This window comes from Pipistrellus hanaki (assembly GCF_964339955.1).
Source record: "Pipistrellus hanaki genome assembly, chromosome: 5".
In the NCBI taxonomy this organism is placed as follows: Eukaryota; Metazoa; Chordata; class Mammalia; order Chiroptera; family Vespertilionidae; genus Pipistrellus; species Pipistrellus hanaki.
In genome coordinates, this window is record NC_140507.1 from 62,534,156 (window position 1) to 62,560,234 (window position 26,079).

Sequence of the window (26,079 nt, forward strand, 5' to 3'; positions counted from 1 at the left end):
CGGGGCCAGCAGCCACTGCTCGCACCCACTGCCAGCTATGGCCCCGCTTGCACATGCAGCCAGTGCCAGAGCAGCCTCGGTGGGCTGGGCTGGGCAGGGGTGCAGAGGATGGGCCAAGACACCCTACCACTGCAGCCTCATGGCCCACAGTTACTTTCAAGGTGCACAAATTCATGCACTGGGCCCCTTGTACTATGTAAGTATACTATGGAATAATGACTAGTAATACAGACTGAGTTGAAGGAGAATTGTTTTAAAGAATATTCCCAATGGGAGAAAACATGAGTCACCAGGAGACCCTATTAAAATGCAGTTTCATTAGGTGGGGTCAGGCACTCTAGAAGAGTGCTGGGTACAGTTTCTTGGGTTTCCTTGTCCTGTGCCTTTCCCACCCTCCATAAATCTAATCCCTAAAGCTACAGCTATTAAGTCTCAGAAACAAATTCTTAGTTGCCCAGGTTAAATACTGAAAAGGACTCTCCTAGGAGGAGAGGATAGTCTGGTTATCTACAGGCATTAGGTGGTGAATTCCTGTGACGTTAGAGAATGACTTTCTTTCAAATGTGATTAGGATCTCACCATTTAGATGATTTTACTACCATGTATTTGCACATGAAAAAAAACAGAACAGAAGCCATCAATAAAATGAAAAGGGAATCTACGATACTATATGGGAAAACATATTCAATAATTACACATCAGATAAGGGGTTAATTTCCAAAACACTCAAAGACTCATACAACTTAACACCAAGAAGACAATCCAATTAAAAAAAGGGCAAAGGATCTAAAGAGAACATACAGATGGCTAACAGACATGAAAAAAGGGCTTGAATTCACTAACATCAGAGATGCAAATTAAAACTACAATGAGGGATCGCCTCGCACCTGCCAAAATGGCTACCATCAATAAGTCAATAAACAGTAAGTGCTGACGAGAATGGAGAAAAGGAAACCCTAGTACAATGCTAATAGGAATGCAGACTGATATAGCCACTGTGTAAAACAGTATGGAAGTTCCTAGAAAATTAAAAATTAAACTGCCGTTTGACCCAGTGATCCTACTTCTGGGAATATATCTAAAAATCCTAAAACCAATCAGAATATATGCACCTCTATGTTCATAGCATCATTTACAACTAGAGGCCCGATGCACAAAATTCATGCACTTGGGGGAGGGAGGTGTGTCCCTCAGCCTGGCCTATGCCCCCTTGCAGCCCAGGATTCTTCAGGGGATGTCCAAGCAGGCCTAAGCCATCAGTCGGACATCCTTAGTGCTGCGGAGACTGGAGAGGCTCCCACTGCTGCACTCACCAGGAGCCCCTGTGGGAGTGCACTGACCATCAGGGGCAGCTCCTGCATAGAGCGTCTGCCCCCTGGTGGTCAATGCGCATCACAGCAACCAGTCATTCCACCATTCGGTTAATTTGCGTATTAGCTTTTTATTATATAGGATAGCTAAGATCTGGAAACAGCCTAAGTGCCCATCAATAGATGAGTGGATTAAAAAAGTAGTTTTACACCATGGAATACTAGGCAGCTATAAAAAAAGATGGTACTCTTACCTTTGTGACAGCAGTGATAGGCCAAGAAATTATGCTAAGTGAAATGAGCCAGTTAAGAGAACAAAAAATATCACATAATCTTACATATGGAATCTAATGAGCAAAATAAAATGACAAAATAGGTCCAGAGGTATGGATTTATGGAACAGAGTAACGGATCTCAGTGGAAGGGGACAGGAAGAGATTAGGCAAAGAACATATATGCATAACCCATGAACAAAGACAATAGTATGGGGATGGGGTTGGTTGGGGTGGGGGGTTAATTGGAAGGGGGGCAAAAAGGGAGAAAATGGGAGACATCTGTAATTGTCAACAATTAAAAAAAAACCCCAAAACCAGAAGAGATTTATAGGAAGTTTTAGTAAATGTTTCCATCAGTTTATTTTCTGTATACCTTAAAAACAAACAAAAATCACAAGTTTAATACTAATGCTTTAAAATACTGTACACTAAGGAAAGCCAGCTCTCACTCATGCTGCAAGCTGGTCTATGTTCTCTTTACTTCTGTTTGCCAGATGATCTTCAATAATTTCTGCAAAGAGATTCCTCTTCAACAGATTGTATGCAAGAGGTAAAAGCTGGCCAGCAACTTTATGAAAATACTGGAAAATAAAATAACATTAAGTAGAGAATAAAGCAGATGCCCAGGTAACAAAATACATTTAAAAAGCACTCATTTAACAAAGCATACTCCCCAAATCATTTTAGCTACTTTGTCAATTGATTAGGACTGAATTTTGAGACAGACAGCTGGCATTCTGTCCAAGAGGCAATTTTGTAGCTCTAAAAGACTAATGGTATATTCTGAAGGAAATTCAGAGGAAAACCAAGTTAAAAACATAAGCTTCCCCATTTCCTTAGATTAGGTTGATCAACCTTAATTTTTTTCCCCTCCAGACTATATAATCAAATGCTTTTACCTTGTTACAAATAGGTATACTGAATTTGAGTTTTCAACTCAATCCCTTTTCAAATTCCTTCTCTCTCCTCCACCCACCATGTTCAACCCCTCTAAGCTTAAAAGGTTAAGCTTCTGCCTGGGTTATCTAGTGACTTATACTATTGCTGTTATTTACTAGGAGAAAAACTGGCAGTGCTTTTGTTGGTAAACATGAATTAGCACTTCCTATGCTCTAGGTTCTGTGTAATAACACCTTTTCATATATTTTCATGTGTGACACTTAACTTTTCACAGCAATCAGGTTTTTTATTAAACTCTTCATTTCCTGGCATGGCCAAGCACTATTCTCGTTGATCAAGGTCATTCTAGTTGTTAAACATTTGGATTATTTTTACTGGTAAGCATACATGAGGAAGGCAGTAATGTGGTTTAGAGAAAGCAGAATTCTCAAATGAGACTCACCAGACCTACAAATTCTCAGGACCCAAGAAACACTTTGGGGAGGGGGGAATGCAGCCATCTGTGTATGAACAGCCCTGCAGATGACTGATGCATGCTAATGTGAGCTGCTGGCTTAGTCCCGCTCCTGCACAGCAGCAGCATTAGCATCACCTGGGAGCATGTCAGAACCAAGGCTTCTCAGGCCTCACCCCAGATCTACTGAGACAGAGCCTTCATTTGAACAGTATCTCTAGGTGATTCCTATGCTCTTTACAGTTTGGGAATTACTAACTTGGATGCTGACTCTGGGACTAGATTGCCTGTGCAAGGTGGTGTACCTCTTTGTGCTTTGTAGGTGACCTCACAGGAGTTACATGGTCTGTGTGCAGACATATCTTATAGGTAAGGAGACAATAAAAAGGTTATGGGAAATTTGCCAAATTTTACACAGCATTTAAGTGGGGGTAGATGTAATTTAAACCTGAACAGGTTAGCCCTAGAAACACATCGAAGCCACTACACCTTCTTGCCTCTTTCACCTTGAGGCAACTATAGTTGAGTAAGCACTGATTTAACTGTTGGGTAGGTTTGTCCTATTTAATTAGCGAATGATTAACTAGCATCTTATATATTTTAAGTAATTTAAAGCCTATTTTTAATTTTTTTGTTAATCCTCACTGGAGGATATTTTTTCATTGATTTTTAGGGAGAGTGGGAGAGGGCGGGAAAGGCAGAAATTTCTATGTGAGAAAAGCACATTGATTGGTTGCCTCCTGCATGAGCCCTGACCAGGGAGGGCCCAGGTCTAGGAGCAGCCTGCAACCCTTTTGATGGGAAATGAACCCGGAGCCCTTTGGTCCACAGGCTGACGCTTGCTCTGCCCACTGATCCAAACTGGCTAGGGCTAAAGCTATTTAAAAATAGTATTTATTTTTCATCTAGGAATTCAACACAAGAACAAATAACTCCCCCATCCCAGGAGGAAATGAAATTGCGCCCTGGGAAAGGTATGTGTTTTTACCCGCACATGCATGAGGTCCCTTTAATACATCTAAAGTAAATTCACTTTAATGTAAACCTGAAGGCAAATAATCTTGGTAAGTCACCTTTGCCAGAATAGAAAATGAATTTCAAATAAAGGCTATTTTTAAAATATCTGCTTTAAAATCACTTCAAAAAGCTCCTTTTCAAATACATACCCTACCTGTGCTAGAACTTGGGTATATAATGTGCATGCATGTGTGAAGAGAACAGGGGGAGGTTTGGTGGTGGTTTTACTCACATGTGAACCGTAACAAAAGAGGTCCATTCCCAACTCTAGTCCCATGCCATAGTCACATTCGTCATTAGCAAACTGCACATATGTCATCATTTCCTGAACGGGAGCAAAAGCCTTTAGTCTCTCCTCATCACTCCGTGCCTCAACAATTGCCTTGCAAATTCTCTTGAGATCAGCTGAAAGAAATCAATGATATTAAAAATTATCTATAATCATCTTCAGAAGTAAAAATATCAGCTGGGTTTTCCCCCTTCATAGGACTTTTCATACTATTGATATAACCTTGGATGGCAATGTAATTTAGAATGGCAATTTTCTAATTTTTCTAATTAAGATTCAAGGATAAAAATGGCTTAACAAAATGATTTCTTGTATTAGCAAAATATGAGTATTTCAGTGGATCTAGTTGTAATCATGATCTTACTAAACTTTCAACAATGTTCAGTAGGCTAGTCCAGGGATTGGCAAACTATGGCCAAACCTAGCCCAACCCCCGTTTTTAACTGCCCTCAAGCTACGAATGTTTTTCCCCCGTTTTTAAAAGGTTGGGGAAAAATAAACAAAAAAGAATATGGCACCAGAGATAATATGCAATCATCCCTGGGCTAGTCTTTATTAGGAGTTGGATTAAATAAAATCCAAATAGACAGTAAAGTTCATTCCTCTTTGTTCTGTCCTTCCTTATTTAAAAAAAATACAGGAAACACAACAATAAAAACATTTCAAAATCAAACCTTTACCAAAGTGGGAGAAATGCAGCTATGGCAGAAGTGTAATTTGAAGAAATAACTTGGAAAATTTCTAATGTTTAAATATAAAGAACAGTGATTTATTTAACATTTCTATTTTGGCTTTCAACATTTTTCTTACTATCTGCTGGATGCCAATGTGTGTCAGATCTCAGGGTGCATATGAGAATGAAGATACGGAACATCTAATTAGAACTTCTTTTTGAGAAACTACCTCCTTGAGGATTATCCAATAATGGCAATTACTGAAACCAACGAAACACATCTTTAAATTAGGTGGCTAATTAAGTGGGAAGACAAGGATTTGTTTAAACCTTAATCACACCCAAGGATGATACATAGCTATCAAGTTACATGTATGAGGCACAATATTCTATTGGTATTAGCTACAAATATAAGGATTACAGAGGTAGTAATAAACAAACGGCCAAATCCATAAGCTAGGAAGGAATATCTGGTTCTTCCTTGAGGAAGTGCTAACTTTGACTTCTAAGTTGTATCCTCTCTGGAACAGGATGATAATTAAGGCAATGCCAACAGGGATGTTCAAAGTAATAAGAGAGAGTAAAGGGAAGGAGAAAGAGTTGAGAAGTGGTTTTGTTTTCTTAACATAGCAATAATTATATTTTGTGTATGAATAGTCCATTTTTAAAGTGTTTTCATACCTACAAATGAAGTAGTTCAGGATCTTGGGCTCCTGAATGCTAAGTTAATCTATCTACAGATAAAAAATTTTTTGCAAAATAATACATAAAAACATAGTATTTCAATAATTACTATCTTGTATGTTGACCAATGTCAAAGATTCTGAAATAATTCAGAAAATGTAACCTAGGCACTAGGTTGAAATTCCCTAAATGCCTGTAACTACTATATATGTATGTATATATTTTAAAATATGAGAGGGAGAGAGATAGAAACATCAATGAGGAGAGAGAATCACTGCTTGGTTGCCTCCTGCATGCCCCACATTGGTGATTGAGCCTGCAACCCAAGCATGTGCCCTGATTGGGAATTGAACAGTGACCTCCTGGTTCATAGGTTGACCCTCAACCACTGAGCCATACTGGCTGGGCGTAACTACTATATTTTAAGCACTATTAAGGCAAGACCTTACATACTTTTTTTTATACCCAAACACCCCTCCCTATAAATGGTATTCACCATTATTAACCATTTTACAGATAAAAATGACTAAGTTTAGTGGAGTTAAATAATTTGCTAAAGGTTACACTGATATAAACCCAATTTTAATACAGGCCTGACTGACCCTAAAACGGGAGCTTGCTCCTCAACATTAAGTTCTAGTGACTGTCCCACAAATGGCACATGTATACATCTACTGTTCCACAGAAGGAAAGCCTTCCTCCAGATATTACCATATATATTATATGTACAAATGCACATGTAGTCCATGAGAAATACATTACCATCTGTTTCAGGGAGCTCTCTGTAACCAACATCATTTTTATCTACTGGAACAACCAAGCCTGCACCATGAAAGGTCTTTGTCACAACCTAAGTTTAAGAAAAACACAAAAACGTAATCATGGTAAATAGACTAAACAAACCAAACAAAAACTTATTCGAACCTAACAGAATACACACACAAACCCTCAGTATTTCTGTCAAAATATAACAATGACATTTTATTTCAGTCAATTTGGATGCCAGGGCAAAAGTTTAACATTCCTTATCTTTAAAATTAGCTAAAATTAGGTGAGTCATAAGGACTTTATGCAATTATAAAACAACGAACTGATTAGCTGTTATTATTCGTGTCATCATTACAAGCCTGCAGCCTGCGTTGTGTGGGAAGAACAATGGCATGCTATTACAAGAGGCAAGCCAGGATATTAGTTTAATAGTAAAGGAGTCTGAAAAATAAAGGAAAACATAAGGAAGAAAAAATTCTAACCCCGATAGAAAAATAGGCAAATTTTAGATAGTTCACAAATGAAATACAAATGACTGGCAGAGAAGTAAACAAGATTTAATGTCCTTCATAATCAAAGAATTAAAACTAATTAAAGCTAATTAAAACAAGGAAGCTGATAATACCTAGTACTAGTGAGGATATGGAGAAAATAGGCACTCATACATTGCTGGTGGAAATATAACACTATAGTTTTGCAAATAACAAAACCCCACAAAATTAAAAAACAAAGCATACACACACATACACACACACACTCATCTTAAACCATGTATACCTGACAGAACTAATTCTAGGATTACTTTTAAGGAAATAATCAGATAAGTTTGCAAATAAAATAAAGGTATAAGAGGATATTTATGGCAAGGTTGTTTGAAAAATGTTAAGCAACCTAAACTTTGAACATAAACATAGCCACTCAAAATTATGAGGTAGATATATCTTAAATTTAGCAATATGAAGCAATAATCATAATATATTCATAAATATAAAAAGCAAGTCATAAAACAGTATATTGATAAAGAAAAAAACAAAGTGGTATATATACACTGACTTATCTTATGCTGACATACAACAAAAACCATCATGTGTATTTTCACATTTTCCACAGATGATAAAGTGTACTGTCTATAAAGCAGTATCAATTATTAGCAAAACACCAGATCCTAATTTTATTATCTACAATAGAAATACAAATTTAGGAAAACCCTGTACCAGGGTGGTAATATTCTAAGGCATAAGAATCAGAGGTGGATAGAATGGCATATCCTTATTTTACAATATCGTTAAGTCAAAGTACTCTTTTTAATAATGAAATTTAGGAATAAAAAAAGTGGCTTATAGCCAATTAGTAAAAGGATGGAGTGGAAAGAATGCTAATTATTAAAGATGTGAATTTAGGTCTCAGATCTATCTCAATTATGATTTTGGACAAATCTAAATCTCAATTTACTTATCTATAAAATAGGATGATAATTCCTACTTACTCTGCAGATTTGCTTTGAAGGTCAAATGAGGTAAATCATAAGGACTTTGCAATCCAAAGCACTGTAAGGTATTGTCTGTATAAAACACTGATTTCCAGTGTACTGTAGAGTGCTCTGTTATACTACTCTCATACTCACAAGGACAGTGTCACTAAGTCACAGACACTAGTGGAACTGAATTGTTCAGGACTAGAAAAGTACGAATTAAATGGAGATAAAAATAACAAAGAAACTTGGATTTGAAAGCATAACCAATACGTTGTCTTTGGCAGGATAAAAATCATGGTTGTCTTATAAGTTGTTTCCTTCATTATATTTATGTTTTTACCAGCTGTTTTTATAAAAAGAACAAACAAACAAGCACAAACACAGAGGAGTAGGCTAGGACAAATATACCTATGAGGTTTAAACCCCAATCATATCTTATTTACAGTTTTGGAAATCCTACCTGAAGTAAATGAGAGTTGATGGTAGAACAATAAAATAAGGCTCTGATGGAAGAAATTGTTCTGAACATACAAGCTCAGTCTTTACTCAAGAATTAGGAATACATAATGATGAAATGAAAAATGCTACCCCTATTTCTACTTACAAGTGGGAGAGGCTCCCTATGAAAACCAGAAAGGTAAAATGGCAACATAAAACCTTTAAAATGTTAAAAACGCCCTACTGCAGTGAATTTCATTCAAATGTATATTTTTAGAAACTGTTTTCGGTCTACAGGACTAAAGAAAGAACTGCTAACACTGCAGCTTAGTGACTAATTTACCAGAACATCTCCCTATAGTTGAGTCACGATCAGAGAAGAAACTAAAATAGGACTTTCAATAACCAAATACACTAAAGTACTTTATCACCGATACTAGTTTATTTGGGAATAACTAGTACTTCGTTTGGCCTAGAACATTCAGATAAACTAGCTACCGCAGACAATGCTGAGAGGCTGAAGGAGACTAGGGTGCCCTCATTCTACAGTGAGAAATGTCCTTCCTCCCCAGAGGTTATAAAAACAAACTCCTATAGAATTCTCATTTACCCCAAAGCAGAATTCTAGCTTGTGTTAACTTACTCTGAAATTTGGAAATGATAAACCAAAAAGATGCAACACCTTGCCAAAGTATTCACTATTTACAAAGCACTCCACTACTCTACAGGCATTAGGAGAGATGCAACAGGATATGCTGAAGGGGTAAGGAGAGGACTGCTAAGACCCACATGGACTGGAGGAAGTGAACAAATCTGAAAACACACTGCCTCTCAAAAGGGAACCAACCACCTCCGAGGCCCTGAGAGAAGCACTCCAGGCATACCTTTACAAATACTCCCAATGGACACCTTGCACGAGGGAAGGAGTCAAGAGAGGAGAAAAAACCCTATTAAAACAGCAAAATAGCTAGCGACTAACAGATGTAAGAATCATACTTTCTTGTCTCTCTGCTTCATCTTCACCGTTCTCTGTTCCAGCGAGTACCCCAGTTCTCTGGCTGCTTCTGTGAGCTTTTCATCTACGGATTTCAAGAAATTAGTTTTCTTTTTATCTGTTATTTCTTTAAGTTTTTTCATCAAAAATAATCTGGAAAAGAAGTAAAAAGCCCTTGTTATATGACAGGCCACTGTACTAAGTACACAGGCCTGGGAAAGGGAAGGGAGCTAAGTTAAAAACATCAAATGCCATTAGCAAGAAGACTGAAGAATAATTACCAACAGCTCTTTCATAATCCCCAATAGATTTCTTCTAACAAAGGAAAAGCAGTATCAATAAAAAGCTTTCAGCCTCAAAACCAACAAACGATTCATATTTATATTATCTCTGTCTATAATAAATATATAAGGGATATTTACAAAGCTGAGATTAAGCCACGTGTTATGTGGCATTACTTGATATTGAGATACTGATGTGGAAGAGTCTGGCATTATTGGAAGTAGAATGTAGACAAAAGAATTTTTTATTTTTAAAGAGCCAGGGGACATTGTTATAATATTGAAGATCAGATTTTTTAAAATGTCACCTTTAAATTTGTTTTAAGATAAATTTGGAAAACATAAAAGGAAAGCAAAGCTACTTTATAAGTTTATACAGAAGCACAATACAAAAGGCATGAGAACAGTACATTCTGTTACTGCCAGTTACGGAAATAATTGTTTTATCATAAATAGGTTAAGACTTTAACCCGCAGAACAGGAGGGTAAAACGAAGAGCTGGAAACACAGGTCTTCCTCTGTAGCCACTGCCAGACTCCCAGGAGGAAAGCTGCTTCTATTAACTACTGACATTTGACAGTTTGTAAAAAGCTTAGGACATTTATAGTGGGTGCTATTCTTATCCCCATTTTACATGTCAGGAAACTGAGGGCAGAGAACAACCCATTTACTCAAGTTCAGAACTAGCAGGGGCGGGTTACAGTGCCACAGAAACCAAGACCACCAAATCATGTCTTCTGATGACAGCACATATACACCAAGGGCTACCTTCAGTCAAACCAGCTGTGTATCATGACATATGTTTATATCAACCATAAAAAGCAAATTAAAGACATCAGATGTAGATGAATCAATCTTCACACTCTCCCTCAACCTCTCCGGCATGGCACACAGGCCTTCAAATACCATGTGTCTCTTGTTTTCATACTTTCATTCATATATTGCTACCTTGCCTAGAACATCCTTCTTCCCATTTTTTTTCTAGTAAGCTCTTAGGCATTCTAGGCCTAGATAAAGTATCTGTGAAGACGCCATTGCTACTTAAGGCACTTCATTGCTGCCTTCCACACTTATCACATTATTATGATTATCTTGGTAGCAATGTATGAAGCTTTTGTCTCTCAGCTTCAACTTACTCTCCAATGCTTTGCTTTCTAATGCTTACAGTTGCCAGGTACAAACTGAAATAATAACCATGAACAATTTGTACTCTTTCAAATCCATTGAAGTATCTTGAACTTTGAATGATCACTTAGAAAATACTAAATTATGTAGATCTTCCAAATATTGAAACTTTTCATTATATCATATTCACTCTAATATTTCACAATATGAAAAAATCATATATATCCGTTACTATTACCACTAGTCACATTAGTAACGTCATTAGGTAGTGAAAGCTATCAAGCTCACACTGGTGCTTATTACGTTTCCCTAGTTCTAATTTTTGTTTTTGAAACCCTGAATTTTAACCACTGGCAACAAATGAAGTTAGTTTTCTTTGGTTCATTTGAGAAAATGTCTGCCAAATACTCAGGTCTGAATAACCAGTGTGTCAGTCATTCTCACGTAAAAGTGGAGAAAGTTCAGCTCACAGCTCTGTCACACGAGAGCTTCTTCCTTGAGACAAACCAACACCTGAGTATGCAGAAGGGCTTTCTTTCTAGGTCTGGCCCATTTCAGCACACAGAATGTTAGGGGATGTGCACTCAGTGACAGAGCTCCAATGTTTTCACTGCTTCATCACTGACAATCTTACACGACACATATTATATTACTGCCTCAATAATATAGTAACTGCTAATTTGGCACCAATGCCTTGATTCTTGCCAAGGTATCAACAAGTATTACCCACCATTCATTACCTCTGTGCCACTGGTGCACAAATGACATCTTACCGTGAATAGTTTTGACCTCAAAGACCTCTTAAAAAGGTGTTAAAGACTCTCCCCCTGCCAACCCACCCCGCCAAGGATCCACACACAGTTCTTTGATAACTGCTACTGAGTTAATGGTCTCACATTACCAGTACAGTGATCGAAGTAACATGGCAGAGAATGATGGGGCAGCAGGCAAGAGGAAAAAAAGATTATTTAACAAGATTAAATAATCTGATACATTGGATAAATTTATTCTTTTAATAAGTTTCAAATCTGCTTAGTTTTTGGGTCCTCTACAAATTAAGCATTCATTAAATGTAGGGTAATAAATTTGAAAAACTGAAGTATCAAAATTAAAGAAGTATAATTTTGTGTTACATTTAGACATATCTGGAATGTGTATTAAAAATATATATATTCCTGAGTGCTGTTCCATATGTATTGAAGTGGAATCTCTAGAGGCAGGAACAAAAAAGCTCAAAGCCAATTACTTTTAACCAGCAACCCAGGAGGTTCTGATATGAAGTCACGATTAAAACTATTAACTAAATAGTGGTTATCAAAGAATAGACTGTGGATCCTTGTCGATCCCCGAGTTCTGTTTAGGTCTGTGAGGTCAAAAGTACTGCTAAAAAACACCCACAAAAAAAAAAAAAAAAAAAAAAAAACCCACAAAAAAACCAAAACAGAATGGGGAAAAATTCACTCCAAATTTTGTTGTCCAAAGATAAATGGAAATTTTGAGTATATCTAGATTTTCTCCTATGTTCATTAAACAATATGAAAAAGGAATCATTCTACACTATTCTATTATTTTGCTCTCTTCATATATCAAACACCTTTCCAAATCAACATACAAGGATCTCGGCATTACAGTGTATGGACATTCTAATATTTACTGATCGAATTTTTCCTACTGCTGGATTTGATGTTTCCAGTTTTTCATTTTTTTTAAATTTTATTTTATTTTATTTTTTATTGTTGTACAGAGAGGAAGGGAGAGAGATAAAGAGCTAGAAACGTCGATGAGAGAGAAACATCGACCAGCTGCCTCTTGCACACCCCCTACCGGGGATGTGCCCGCAACCAACGTACATGCCCTTGACCGGAATCGAACCCGGGACCCTTCAGTCCGCAGACCAACGCTCTACCGCTGAGCCAAACCGGTTTCGGCTCCAGTTTTTCATTTTTATCAATAATCTGTAATATACACACATATTTGTGTACCTGTCCAGAAGGTCTTTAGATGACTAGCTAGAAATGGAACTGCTGATTTAAGGGTAAAAATGTTTCTTTACTTAGTAGAGTACCTGGCAATGTTAATAACCTGTCATGAAATTTTAGAATAAGGTTATTCAAATTGCTCTCTACACTAGTAAAAGTTTTACCAATTAACACTTAAATGAGTAATTTCTTAACATCTAATTGGTATTATCACTCTTTAATCTTGACTAATCTCTGTTGGCTTATTTTATATTTCTTTGACTACAATTCAATCTTGAACAAAGTGAACTACTTTCCTGGGGCATAAAAATAATTGATTTATAACAAACTACAGGCCCAGTGCACAAAATTCATGCACTGGTAAGGTCCCTAGTGGCTGTTGGCTACTGCCCACCAGCTGGGGCCTCCCTCCCTTCCCCCAGCTGGCCCTGCCCCCTGGTCGAAGGGGCAATTTGCATACTACTCTTTTATTATAGAGGATGGTCTGACTTCAAAGACCTTACTCAGGCTGGTATAGAAATAAATTAAATTAAATGTTCTGGAGTAGCTTTTTAAGAAAAGTAACATCTTAAAAACTAAAACAGTTGTTAATAGTCGAAAAAAATTATAGTATTTTTACCTCTATGTTTGAGATAAATTATTGGAGATTGAAAACATCTGAGTGAAACAAGTACTCAAATACTTACTTGTTGTTCACCTAAATTATAAATTTATCACCAATATTTTTTTCTTTTTCTTTTCTGTGTTCTCCAAAAAGCTAAAAAATACCAGAACAGTCTTGGATTATTTCAGATAACCACTATGACTTTCTTTTTTTTAAAAAGATTTTTAATAAGACTAATGAAGAGTTAGGTGCTTTTACATGTCAAAAATATCTGGAGCATCTACTATGGGACAGGTACTCTACACAAGAAAGCCACTGTCCCTAAGGAATTTACATGTTAATGCAAGAGACAGACTTTAGGCAAGTAAACAGCTATCATTTCTAATAAACATGGCACCAATTACAACTGAATGGTGAATCTGAAGGGCTTAAAAGAACTATAAATTCTTTTTTATGTAAATTATAACATTTACTATAACAACAGATACTATATAACTGTGTAACAGAGACAAGCAACAATTTATAAAAACTCAGAGAAAGAACCTTTTTTGGATGTCTTTGAGTTGCCCTTTAAATACATGGGTTTGTATGACATACACATAGCAGCCTAGGCCAGTTAGTTTGAATTTTTTATTGCAAATCTGCATTAATAAATCACAGGCATAAGTCTTTTTAAAAAGTGGATAATGAAAAGAGGTCCCACAAAACATTATCTACTTATTGTATTTAAAATAATAAAAATGGCTTTCTTCATTTTTGTTCAGTGTAAACTGTATAGCTGCTAACAAATAGCTTTGAATTCTCTCTGAGGCTGGTGCATTGTGGACTAGCTCGCTCAGCTCCATTCCAAGCCTCTTCTACAAGAGACCTTGCTGCATTTTCTCTACTATTCTTCAGCTCAGACTCCACATGGGACCTAGTTTCTCTCAAGCAGATGCAACTCTGAATTCCGAAGAGATGCCAGGGAGAGAAGGCTGTGCTTCTGCTGCCCACCAGTGAGCACAGATGTAGAGGCAGCTACTGTTCTGGAGCACCTGCAGCTGAGATCTCAGCACCTGGTCCTTAGCTGCAGGAGGGCTGAGAGGCAGAGGGCAGGGCATCTATTTTATTGGCCCAGGTTATACCAAAGACAGTGTGGTCCCAAAGCCACTTGTCATGGCAGCAGCTGCCTATTTCCCAGGTTCCTGATGGTGGCAGAGACAAACTCCATTGGTGAGCCAGTTCTGCCCACATCTTTCATTCCTGGAGGTTCAGGCTGCTCCATCAGTCCTTCTGAGGATGTTATGAGCACCTGTTTTATTTTGTTAAATATTTGTGTTTGAACTAGAAAAAGTGAGTTCTTACAATGAATCCATAGTGATGGTATTTAAAATACCATCAATTTTCACTAAAACAATATTTTGCTTTTCCTATGGGACAAGTGAGGTCAACATTAAGGAATAGTTTCATTAAATAAGTCAATTAGATATATATTTTTTGGGGGGTGAAAAGTAGAAGAATATAAGACTACCTGCAAAAGTCAGAAATTATCTCTAGAAATCGAGAATATTTAGGTAACCTCAAGTCCTCATATAGCACAACAATTAAAAACAAATATAATTAGGAAGGGATTGAAATAAAGTATTTCCTTACCTAACTGCAGCAAACACATTATCTCCATTTTGAACAATTACACAGTTTTTCTTTGCTTCATTTGTACCAACAAATACAGGAAGATCATCAGGAGAATCCCTATTTAAGCAAAAGATATTAAAATTTTAGCTGCCCACAATTTACATTAGATAAGTAGTATTTTTAGGTCTATAGACAACAATTTATATCTACATGTTTGCTTTCTGACTGGAATTTGCCAGGTGTAAGCTCTAAGTTTCTTAGGAATAGCATTGGCAAATCTTGCTTATATACAGAACCTAAAATTGAGATTCTTAGCCCCATGCACCAAAAGGTTACTAGCTTAATTCCCAGTCAGGGCACATGCCTGGCTTGTCCTTTCTAAAAATTAATAAAAACATATTTTTTAAAAAAAAGATTATTAGGACCTAGTTACTTGTGTAACTAAATAAACTAAATATAAGAAAAGGGGAGTAAGGCCTATCAAAAAGAAGTAGGGAAGATTATACACACTGTCATCTCAACAGTAGTATTACAGTCTGTGGAAAAAAAAAAAAAGACAGAAAAACAAAAGAGGACAGACAGGAGTATAAAACATTAGAAGCAAAAGGATCTAATTTATCTATATATGTAAAAGACTAAGGGACTGAACAACTGAACAACGGGTCAACTGGTTGCTGTGATGCACACTGACCACCAGGGGCCAGATGCTCAAAGCAGAAGCTGCCCCTGGTGGTCAGTGCACTCCTACAGCCAACCTCCCGTGGCCAGCCTAACTCCCATTGTCCCTCCCCCCACAGCTGGCTGACCCTCATTGGCCCTGATCGGGCTTGGGCAGAGATAGCCCAAATCAGCCCAGATTGCCAGCCAGGCCAAGGGACCCTACATGTGCACGAATTCGTGCACTGGGCCTCTAGTATACATGTAACCAAATTCTTTTATTTTACAATTGAGGAAACCAATATAGAGATGAAGCACTAGGCCAACATCCTGGTAAATTAATGGCAAAGCCAGTAGTAAAATCCATGCTAACCCAATTTCCAGCACTGTGTACATTCTACTGTACCACACTGCTTCTCCCTCGGCACGTTTCCTACACTTCCCCTATTATCTTACAGTTAATCTTTACTTTAAATGACAGCATCTCTTCTGGTACAAGTATTTTTCTCTTCAACCTACTTCTATTTCTTTAACATTCTAAGCACCTTGCCCAAAGCCATTTAATCCCCTTAATATTCTATTAGGTATGTATATTATCCTCATTTTTACAGAATAAATTGAGTCACAGAAATTCAATCACTAATGACTGACACAGGGTCAGTCAGACAATAAACAGTACGACCAGACTCCAGATCACATTCTTCTTTTTCTGGATAGAAATTTGATTCATTGATGGGTATAAGGTGGGGGCAGCATCAAGACTGTCACAAGTGCAGGGTGACACCAGGATCTTCAATGGCATGCCGAAGGGAAAGAGCCAGAGCACATTCTTAACTACCGATTGTCTCTATGGCCCCTTGAAGCACATGGCTGATTTAAGTCACAGTATCTGCTCTAAATTATCTTCCTTGAGCTAAAAGAGCTTTTCTGAATTGCCCTTTCCCCCAGAAAAAGTTGATACTTACAAAGGAAAAACCAGTGAAGTTAAACCTAGAGTTCACCCCTCCTAAGGTAAGTTAGGATGGCAATAGCAGAACAGATTGCCCATGTATGCACCAACAAGGGAAAAATATGCCCTTCACCTTGAATATTTATTTATGCTTATCAGAAGGAGAGTAACTAAATTTTAGAGGAAAAGATCCCTTACCTGAAATACCCCATGTGGAACTGAGTTTTATTATCTCCAATAATTATTGTCTGGAACTCAGGAGGATCATAGTAAAATCTCCAGTGAAGGTTAAAATTCAGGCTTGCTGATTTTTTTTTCATTTTATGTTTTCCGGCAAGGATGTCATACGGACCCACTAATTGAAGTCCAAGGCTTTCGGAAAGTGAATCTAGAAGTTAAATGAGTTTATTTAGACATTAACTTTCTAGAGGCAGATAGGACATAATGCCTTTCACTAGTAAACTATTTCTAAGCAGTTATCTTAAAAAAACCATTTAAAGTAAAAAAAAAAAAAAAATTAGTTACACGTGAAGATGTTAGTTATAAACACTCAACGGAAAAGAAATCAGAGAAATAAAAATGTGACACATTTAGGATTTCCTCTTAAATCAGGGGTCTTCAAACTACGGCCCGCAGGCCACATGCGGCCCGCAGAGGAGTCTGATCCGGCCCGCCAGGTTTTTTGGGCAGTGAGCGCAGCCGAGGTGTTACAGTAGGAATTAGTAGCTCATATAGTCCGGCCCTCCAGCTCTCTGAGGGACCGTGATCTGGCCCCCACTTTAAAAAGTTTGAGGACCCCTGTAAATTTACCACTGAATCCATTTCAAACATTCCTGCCATTTGTTATTTTGGCCAAAGCAAGACTGTTTTGCTTTCCCATGGGCATATTATAGCTGCAAACACTTACCCTGTCTCATTACTAGGATGTTATGAGCCTAAAATAATTGTAGCACAACCAGATTAAGGGAGAGACATGATAGATAACAAATGAGTGTGCATTAAGGAACATAAATAATTTATTTAATGAAAACATTTCTTTCCCCTTCCCTCCACTTCAGCTACTTGTCACTGTGGGATTCCTTTGCCTCCTTGACAATCTATCTAGCCAACTAAATGCTGGATGATTCCTTCTATCTCCAATCTCAGACCACAGAGGGAGAATGTTAAATAATACCAGAGTCATGAAGTCTGTTCAAATGTACACTCTTTCTATATAAGATGGGTCTGGTTGTTCCTCTAAGAGGGAAGTAAGCATTCCAGGAACTCCATGGGTATAGAAGAGGTGGGGCTGGAGAAAGGAAGAAAATTCTTAGAAGAGTGAATAAGAGCACCGTTTCCTTGGAGGGGGAAGATGCTCAGCTTAGTGGGAAGTTAAGACAGCACACACCAATTTTTAAAGCAATATAAAAACTAAAACTACCCATCTCAATAGCCAGGGATAACCAGGTTAATAGTCTGGTAGACAGTAATAACATTCCCCTCTCTATAAACAAAGATAAACATATAGATTTTTAAAGGGAGATCATGCTGTTTTCCAATTTGTTTTTGTTCTCTGTCCTGTTTTCACTTAAATTTTCTGAATATTTGCCCATGAAATTAAATTTAACATAATTTTTAATACCTGCACAATGTTCCATTATAGAGATAACTATTCTACTGATATTTACTGTTTAACTTTTTTACTATTATAAACAATGCTTCAGTGAACATCTTAATACATATTTGTACACAATCATGAATATTTTTATAGTAGCTGCACAGTTTTATTTTGACATATTGTCAAAATTCATAGTTATTTACCAATATAATTCATTTTCATCAACTGAGTATGAGTGTTTCTTTCCCCCAACCTCATGCTCAAAATTTAAAAAGTACAAAATGGTAAGAGTAAAAAGTAACTGTCAAAAACATCATGTTTTTGTGTATCCCTTCAGAGATAAGTAGTCTAAGTACATAGGAAGTATATAGGGATGTGTGTGTACATCCTTGACTTCTGTATACTCTATACACCCTTCCACTTAAAATTTTTCAGGCAGGATACTTTATCATTGCCTAAAAAAAGATATTCACTTTTTTAAAACAATGAGTACTCACTGAATGAATGCATTACTGATGGGCATGAGCCATTTCTTATTTTTTGTTTCAATAAATATTCTTGAACATAATTTTGGTTCACATAATCAATTAAGACATGTTGCTAGAAGTCATATAAAAACTCCTGCAACATATCAAAGTACTTGTTTTCTTTCAAACCCTCATCAAAGGATGCTGCGAAATTATTTACCTTTGCCAGGATAAAAGGTAATAGTGGTGTAATTTTTTATTTTATTTTAATATATGTTATTGATTTATTTTACAGAGAGGAAGAGAGAGGGATAGAGAGTGAGAAACATCGATGAGAGAGAAACATCAATCCGCTGCCTCCTGCAACCAAGGTACATGCCCTTGACCGGAATCGAACCCAGGACCTTTCAGTCTGCAGGCCAACACTCTATTCACTGAGCCAAACCAGTTAGGGCATAATGGTGTAATTTTAGCATAATTTTATGTTTCTCTTATTGGAAACATATTTGAAAAGGTTCCTTTTCTATGAACTGGTTAGATCCTAGATTTAGTTTCCTACTGTCTTCAATTGGTAGAAGTAGAATGATTCTGGAACAACTCACCAGCTGGCTTTTCAGGATCAAGTTCTTCACAGAACTTCCAGAAGTGATAGAAATCTTCAGGCAGAGAAAGCTTATAATGACTTTCTACTTCTTTTCGAAGGTCATTGGAGACATCAGCTTTACAGGATTTACTCTTCTTCACATCAACTGTTTTGTCACACTGAAAATTGGCATGTAAAACGTTTTTTTCTCTAAACAGTAATTTCAATGACTTTCCTTAAATAACATCGTTTATTTCTGTTTACCCAACTCTATGAGATACACTTTAAAACTCTATAAGTAAACTCTAGAGTATTTCTAAGTAAAATCTGGGAATTCTTTTGAGCAAATAAAAAAAGTTTATAATATATAGTGGTCAAGAGGACTCATACAGCAAGTGTTTAAATGTTTATCTCTAAGATAATAGAAACAAAAAACAAAATAACTAAAGTAAAAAGAAAAGGTAAAAAGCGGGAAAAGAGGAATAAGGAAAAGTTTTGCTTTCTTTTGGTAAATAGGATTCATCATGCCTTTTGTTTAAATAGATTTAGATATCACATCAAATGCAATTGTCCAAAATAACTGGATACAAGGGAATTTACCAGTTAAACAATTATTTCACAAAAGGCCCTTTAATGCCAGGACTAGGTTATAAAACTGATCTCCAACATGTATGCAAACCAAGTTCATTATATAAGTATGAAAAGTTTTATAATGCATGTTAGGTATTTGATAAATTTCTATAATGATAAAATATTCAGTTGGAGGTTACTTATCTTTAGTTTTGTAAGTAGCAATCTGATTTTCGTTTTAGAACCTTTCTTTCAGATTAAGTTCTTCTCTTCTTATTCTTGCCATCAGTCAGTGCTTCTCAACCAGGAGGGATTTTGCCCCCTCTCCCCCCAACTCCCTCAGGGACACATTTAGTAATGTCTGGAGAGGTTTTTGGAGAGGAGCTACTGACGTTTAGTGGGCCAGAGACCAGAGATGCTGCTAACTATCCTACAAGGCACAGAATGGGCTTCCTTAACAAACACTTATCTGGCCCCAAATGACTATAGTGCCAAGGTTGAAAATTTTTAACTTTAAATGCTTCTCATACTTATAGTCTTCAATTTTCCCAATAGACTCAAGTTTATTGATGCTCCTTTAGGTAGTATTCAAAGCCTACAAAGATGATACATACCACAATGTTCTTGAAGCACTGTTTCTAAGAGCAGACATAGAATAAATGAAAATGCCTACTGACAGGAGAAGGGATGGTTACAGAATTTCCAACAATGTAATGTTACATTTTGTGAAAATGAAATAGAAGTACACACAGTATGAATCAGGCTTCATAATAGAATGTTGAATGAAACAAAAAGTCCTTGAAGATTATAATATCATGGCCTTTTTGTGAAGTTCAAAAACAATAAATAAATGTTGTTTTAGACATACACTCATAGGTGATAAAGCTATAAAAAGGCAAGAGGGAAAAAATTCAGGATGGTAGCTACATCGAATGTGGGTGATAGGAAGTTAGAGGACAGGTGAGGAACACAAGCAGATATAGTTACTGCCAGTGTTTCAGTTCTCAGGTTGGGCAGTAGGTTTACAGGTGCTTGTTATATTATTAATGAACAAGGTAAAAGAGGACCATGCATTGGCCAATCAATGATAACAGTTTATTATAAGGATTATAATGTGCCTGAGGTCCTAACGAATTAACTTTAATAAAAAAAGGTGCTGAAATATGGATCCAAAAATGAATGCTGATGACAATAGCAAACAACTAATAAAGATAATAATAATAAAACAATAATTTTTTAAAAGTAGTTATTATGCACTTACTATATGCCAGGCCACTGTTCTAATAAGGATTTTCTATGGATTAACTCATCAAATCTTCACAACTACCTTATGAACTAGATAATGTTATCCACATTTCACAGATGAGGAGACTGAAGGAATCACCCTTAGGGCCCTATGTATAAAATGGAAAAACAGGAATTTATTTAAACCCAGATGGGCTGGCTCCTGAGCACAGGTTCAACCACTTCATGCTGCTTCTCCAACTACAAATACAACAGGTGGAACATATCCTCCCTTCTGTTTTAATAACCATCTTTGGCTCAAAGACTGGCTCAGACTTAAGATGTTAGAAAGAAAAGCCTTAGTCTACCTTGCTGAAAGGCAGTTTTGCATAATGGTGACCTGGTGAGGTGACCTGGGTTGACTGACGCCTGACTTCTGACTTCCAGCTCTATGACCCTGGGCAAGTTAACTTCTCTCTGTGCCTTGTTTACTCATTTATAAAAAGGGCATATGTAGTACTCTGCCGACATCACAGGGTTATGAGCAGTGTTATTTATAAAAATACACAGAAAAGTCTTAGCAGATAGTATATACATGCTGGCAATTACTGCTGGCTATCGTCTCTATAGACTCATCTTTATTTTTGTTATTTCGTTTCTAACACTATCACTCTGTCAAAGCGGTCCACTGACCAGAAGGAGATAAGAATTTTTTTTTTTTTTTTTTTAGCTCTGCATACACCAATTCAGCACCTCCAAATCCCCAATATCTAGAATTTAGGAAAGCTGTGCCCTTCAGAGGCTGCACTGATGCTTTGCCCTTGTGTTCCTAGAAAGCATGACCCAAATATAATGAATGAATGCCCAGAACCACGGCCCTCTCTCAGTGAATCAGGCCCTCTAACCCTGTCTCACCCTATCCAGTTAGGACACAGCCAGAGCGATTTTTCTAAAACTCTACTCATCACAATGACAGTTCTTTCCTGCCTGACTCCCCCTCTGGGTACTGCAGCGGTTACAGAACTTCTGAAATCATTTAAAAGTATGAGAAATGCGCGCTTCCTGCGCCCCTTCTGTCCCCCCCCCCCACCCCAGTGCCTTTGTGATCAGGTCCCCCTACTTTCCCTCCTCCCAGGCTCCAGCCCGGCGCAACTCTGCGCTGTGCCCAGCACCCTCTGCACCGACTTCTTAGCCCTTGTGTCTCTTCTCTGCCTTCACGAGCCCTTCCACACTTGTGAGCTGCCCTAAAAGACTTCCTTAACAGTTCCCAGGGATTGGTTAAAACCCCCTTCCATGTTTCCACAGCACGCTCTACACATTTTTGTTCCGATGCCAACAAAAAAACGTTAAGGCAACACGGATTTTCGCGGGTGCCCCGCCTCCCGAGGCTGGGGGCCGCAGGACTCATCTGGAACCCGCGGCGCCCCGCACAGCGCCGGGTCTCCGATCAATTGGGCTGGCTGAATGGATGAACTGTCGCTGGTCCTAAGCTGCCGCCCAAGAACCGCGCCGGGAGAGCGAGCAGAAGAGGCCAAAGCGCAACCTCTCTGGCCCCAAACCCAGCAGAACTCTGGGAAAGAGCGGCCCCCGGCCGCGGCCCCCGGCTGGCGCTCAGTGGTCACTGGGTTTGTGCGATGGGGAGCCCCCACCACCGGTGCCCCGGCTCCCGCTTGGGGCGCCCGCGCAGCCCGGGGCGCCCGCGCAGCCCGTAGCGCCTCGGCGGCAGTACCTGCTGCGGCTCCCGGCCGGGCCTGCGCTTCCCGCCGCCACCGCCGCCGCCGCCGCCGCCGCCGCCGCCGCCGCCGACCATTCTGCAACTGCTGGACCAGCCGACTCCCGCCTGCCACCGAGGCTTCCGAGCGCCGCCGACTGCTTCCGGGTTCAAGAGCCACCAATCCGAACGCCCGCTCCGCCCCCCGCGCCTCTATTGAGGGGAAAGACCCCGCCCCGCCCCGCCCACCGGGCCGAGGCTCCGCCCACTACCCGGCTGCATCCCCGCCCTCCACAGCATCTCCTGGGGATGCTCCTGAGATGCAGGACCCCGGAATTTGTTTCCGTTCAGGGGGTACGGCCTTCCTCCTCAGGTGTTTACTAGGGGAAAATAAACACCTGGATATATGGCACTGCCCTCGCCCCAGCCCATGTTTTCCCTTGATTTGTAATGATGAATCTTTCCCTCTATTTTATCCCTCTTCTTTTTCTACTCTACTGTATGTATTAGTATGGCTTAAAGCTGTCATCCTCAATTATCTCCCAGAGCAAATCATTTTTTCTCTCTCATTCTTTCTCCGTACAGTCTTGTTACAATCTGGACTGTTTGTTCTTTACACTCTGCAGTGCAAATTGAACCAGCTGTGTCAGCATCCTGTGGAAAGCTGTTAAAAATTCTGAATCTTAGGCCCTACCCAGACTTTTTGAATCAGAATTTGCATTTTAACCAGATCCCCCAGTGATTCCTATGCACAAGAAAGTTTACATGGAACTGATGCTCTGGGGTCTCCCTCACTGCAATCCTGGGAATGTCCTGCGCCTCATTCCTGAGATGAATTCTGTATTTCCTGATATGTATTGTTCTTTTTCTTGACTTTAACTATTTTTATTGATGTGAATAAAAATGTATATTTTAACTCAACATTTGACATTTAATCTCTCATTCTATTTATGTTTATTCCATAATGATTTTGAAGAAACTGATAAATTTCACCAAATTTGCTATACTTCTTTAGAGTATCAGTGTGCACCTTATTGAAACAAAGCAATTATTGATAAATGTTTTCATTTATCATTAAGTGTGTTAGATATGTAGGTCTGCACATGCATAGCAATTTTTTTTTTTTACAGAATTCAGTGAAATTTAGCTTATCAGTACTGGAATATAATAATACAGTATTTACTATGCAAGAGTACTCATTTAATCCTGATAATAATTCTTAAGGTAATTATTATTTGTATTTCCATTTGACAAATAAGGTGGCTAAGACTGACAGGTTAAGTGAGCTGTTCAAGGTCACACAGCAAGCACAGGAGATAGAATTCAAACCCAAATAGTTTGACATTCCAGAGTACTCTCAACACTACCTAATATTGTCTTTCTAGCAATCAGTGACGTTTATAGAATTATATAATTGCACTGAATTATATAAGGTCTATAGTATAGAAAGCCACTTTTATTTTTCTCTCTCTTTTTTTTAATCCTCACCTGAGTGTATTTTTTCCTTTGATTTTTAGAGAGAGTGGAAAGGAGAGGGAGAGACACACAGAGAGAAACATCAATGTGAGAGAGACACATCAATTGGTTACCTCCCACACGTGCCCTGACTAGGGTTTGGGATTGAGCCTACAACAGAGGTACATACCCTTGATTGGAATTGAACCCGGGAATCTTAAGTCTGTGGGCCAATGCTTTACCCATTGAGCCAAAGTAGTTAGGGTGCCACTTGCATTTTTTATTATATTTGAAATAATTTAGAAAATTCATATCTAAAGGATACATCTTTTTTACTGTATACTCTGAACATCCCTTTAATTGGGGGACTGGACAGAGCCCTGGATTCCTTGTTTTCCAAAGAGCCAGTAAAAGAGGAAATAAGGATATTCAACTATTAAAGTTTTTATGCTGCCTTAGGTTGGTTGGGGATTTCTTGGGGAAAATAACTTACCTTCTTGCCTATGAAGGCTGGTTGGTGCTTTCCTCAGGTCTAAATGATTTCAGGAAATTCTCAAAATTTGGTGGAAGTGGTTTGAAATTACAAAAATTTAATCTTTCCAATCCTTTGTTTTCTCTCTCTCAGGAATTGCTCTTACATAAGATCCTCTTGAAATTTGTATCTTTGAAAGTTAGTGATGGGTGATTGCCAGGATCTTTGACTTTTTATTAAAAGAATTATATATATTTTAAATATATGCTCTTATAAAAATATATGTAAAAGGAGGTACATGGACATGATTCTGTAGCATTCTAAAGATTGAGAGTTCAGACATGTGCTATCAGAACTATATAGGGACAAGTAAATAAAATGTTAAGATGGCATAGTTCAAGGTTATCAACCAACTAGAATTAGGTAAAAAAGAAAAGGATCCTAACCACAATAGAGAAAATGCTTCAACAATAGTAACTATGAAATATATATATATTTCTTTTAAAATATATATACTGGATTTAAAATATATATTACTGGATTCACTATTTAAGTGGTAGGGTGTTAGAGAAACAGGAATTACTAAAAGTCATAGAAAAATGAAATAAAGCGTTATTATGCACTAGAGGCCCGGTGCACAAAATTAGTGCATGAGAGGGGGTGGTGGTGGTGATGGTATCCCTCAGCCCAGCCTGCACCCTCTCCAGTCTGGGACATCCCTCTCACAATCTAGGACTTCTGGCAACCAACTTCTCACCTGCCTGCCTGCCTGCCTGATTGCCCCTAATCACTTCTGCCTGCCAGCCTGATCCCCCCTAACCTCTCCCCTGCCAGCCTGATCAACACCTAACTGCTCTCCTCCTGGATTGATTGCCCACAACTTCACACCCCTGCCAGCCTGGTCACCCCAAACTACCCTCCTTTGTTGGCCTGGTCACCCCAACTGCCCTCCCCTGCTGGCCTGATTGCCCACAACTGCTCTCCCCTGCTGATCATCTTGTGGCAGCCATCTTGTGTCCACATGGGAGTGGCCATCTTTGACCACATGAGGTAAACATCTTGTGTGTTGGAGTGATGGTCAATTTACATATTACCTCTTTATTAGATAGGATTCTTTAAAAAAGTGACTGATTCTAGAGTCAGCTAACTTTAAGCTCCTAATCAATGATACATTTTTTATTTTATTTTTTTATTAAAAAAATATTTTATTGATTTTTTTACAGAGAGAAAGGATGAGGGATATAGTTAGAAACATCCATGAGAGAGAAACATCAATCAGCTGCCTCCTGCACACTCTTTACTGGGGATGTGTCCATAAACAAGGTACATGACCTTGACCATAATTGAACCTGGGACCATTGAGTCCGCAGGCCAATGCTCTATCCACTGAGCCACACTGGTTAGGGCTATGATACATTTTTTAAAAGGAGTATTTATTTCTAATCTTTTGTATGCTTTCAGGACCATAGATGTTGCATCTAGCTCCTTGAATAAACACTTTTTTTCTGTATTTGT

General features: G+C 38.2%; 1 protein-coding gene across 2 annotated transcripts; it reads right to left on the reverse strand.

Annotated features, from left to right (window-relative positions):
- Positions 1 to 1,909: 1,909 nt before the first annotated feature.
- HPF1 (histone PARylation factor 1) lies at positions 1,910 to 22,800 on the reverse strand. 2 transcript variants are annotated; one of them, XM_084883750.1, is made up of 9 exons: positions 22,717 to 22,800; positions 22,656 to 22,686; positions 19,152 to 19,311; positions 16,684 to 16,873; positions 14,898 to 14,996; positions 9,279 to 9,429; positions 6,365 to 6,452; positions 4,189 to 4,361; positions 1,910 to 2,166 (listed from the first exon to the last, which is right to left on the reverse strand). In XM_084883750.1, the coding sequence occupies exons 1-9, from the start codon at positions 22,734 to 22,736 to the stop codon at positions 2,035 to 2,037; spliced, it is 1,044 nt and encodes a 347-aa protein (XP_084739876.1). In that variant the 5' UTR covers positions 22,737 to 22,800; the 3' UTR covers positions 1,910 to 2,034. The 2 variants fall into 2 exon arrangements, with proteins under 2 accessions (XP_084739876.1, XP_084739875.1); XM_084883749.1 differs by having other exon boundaries at positions 22,656 to 22,800.
- Between the last annotated feature and the right edge of the window lie 3,279 nt (positions 22,801 to 26,079).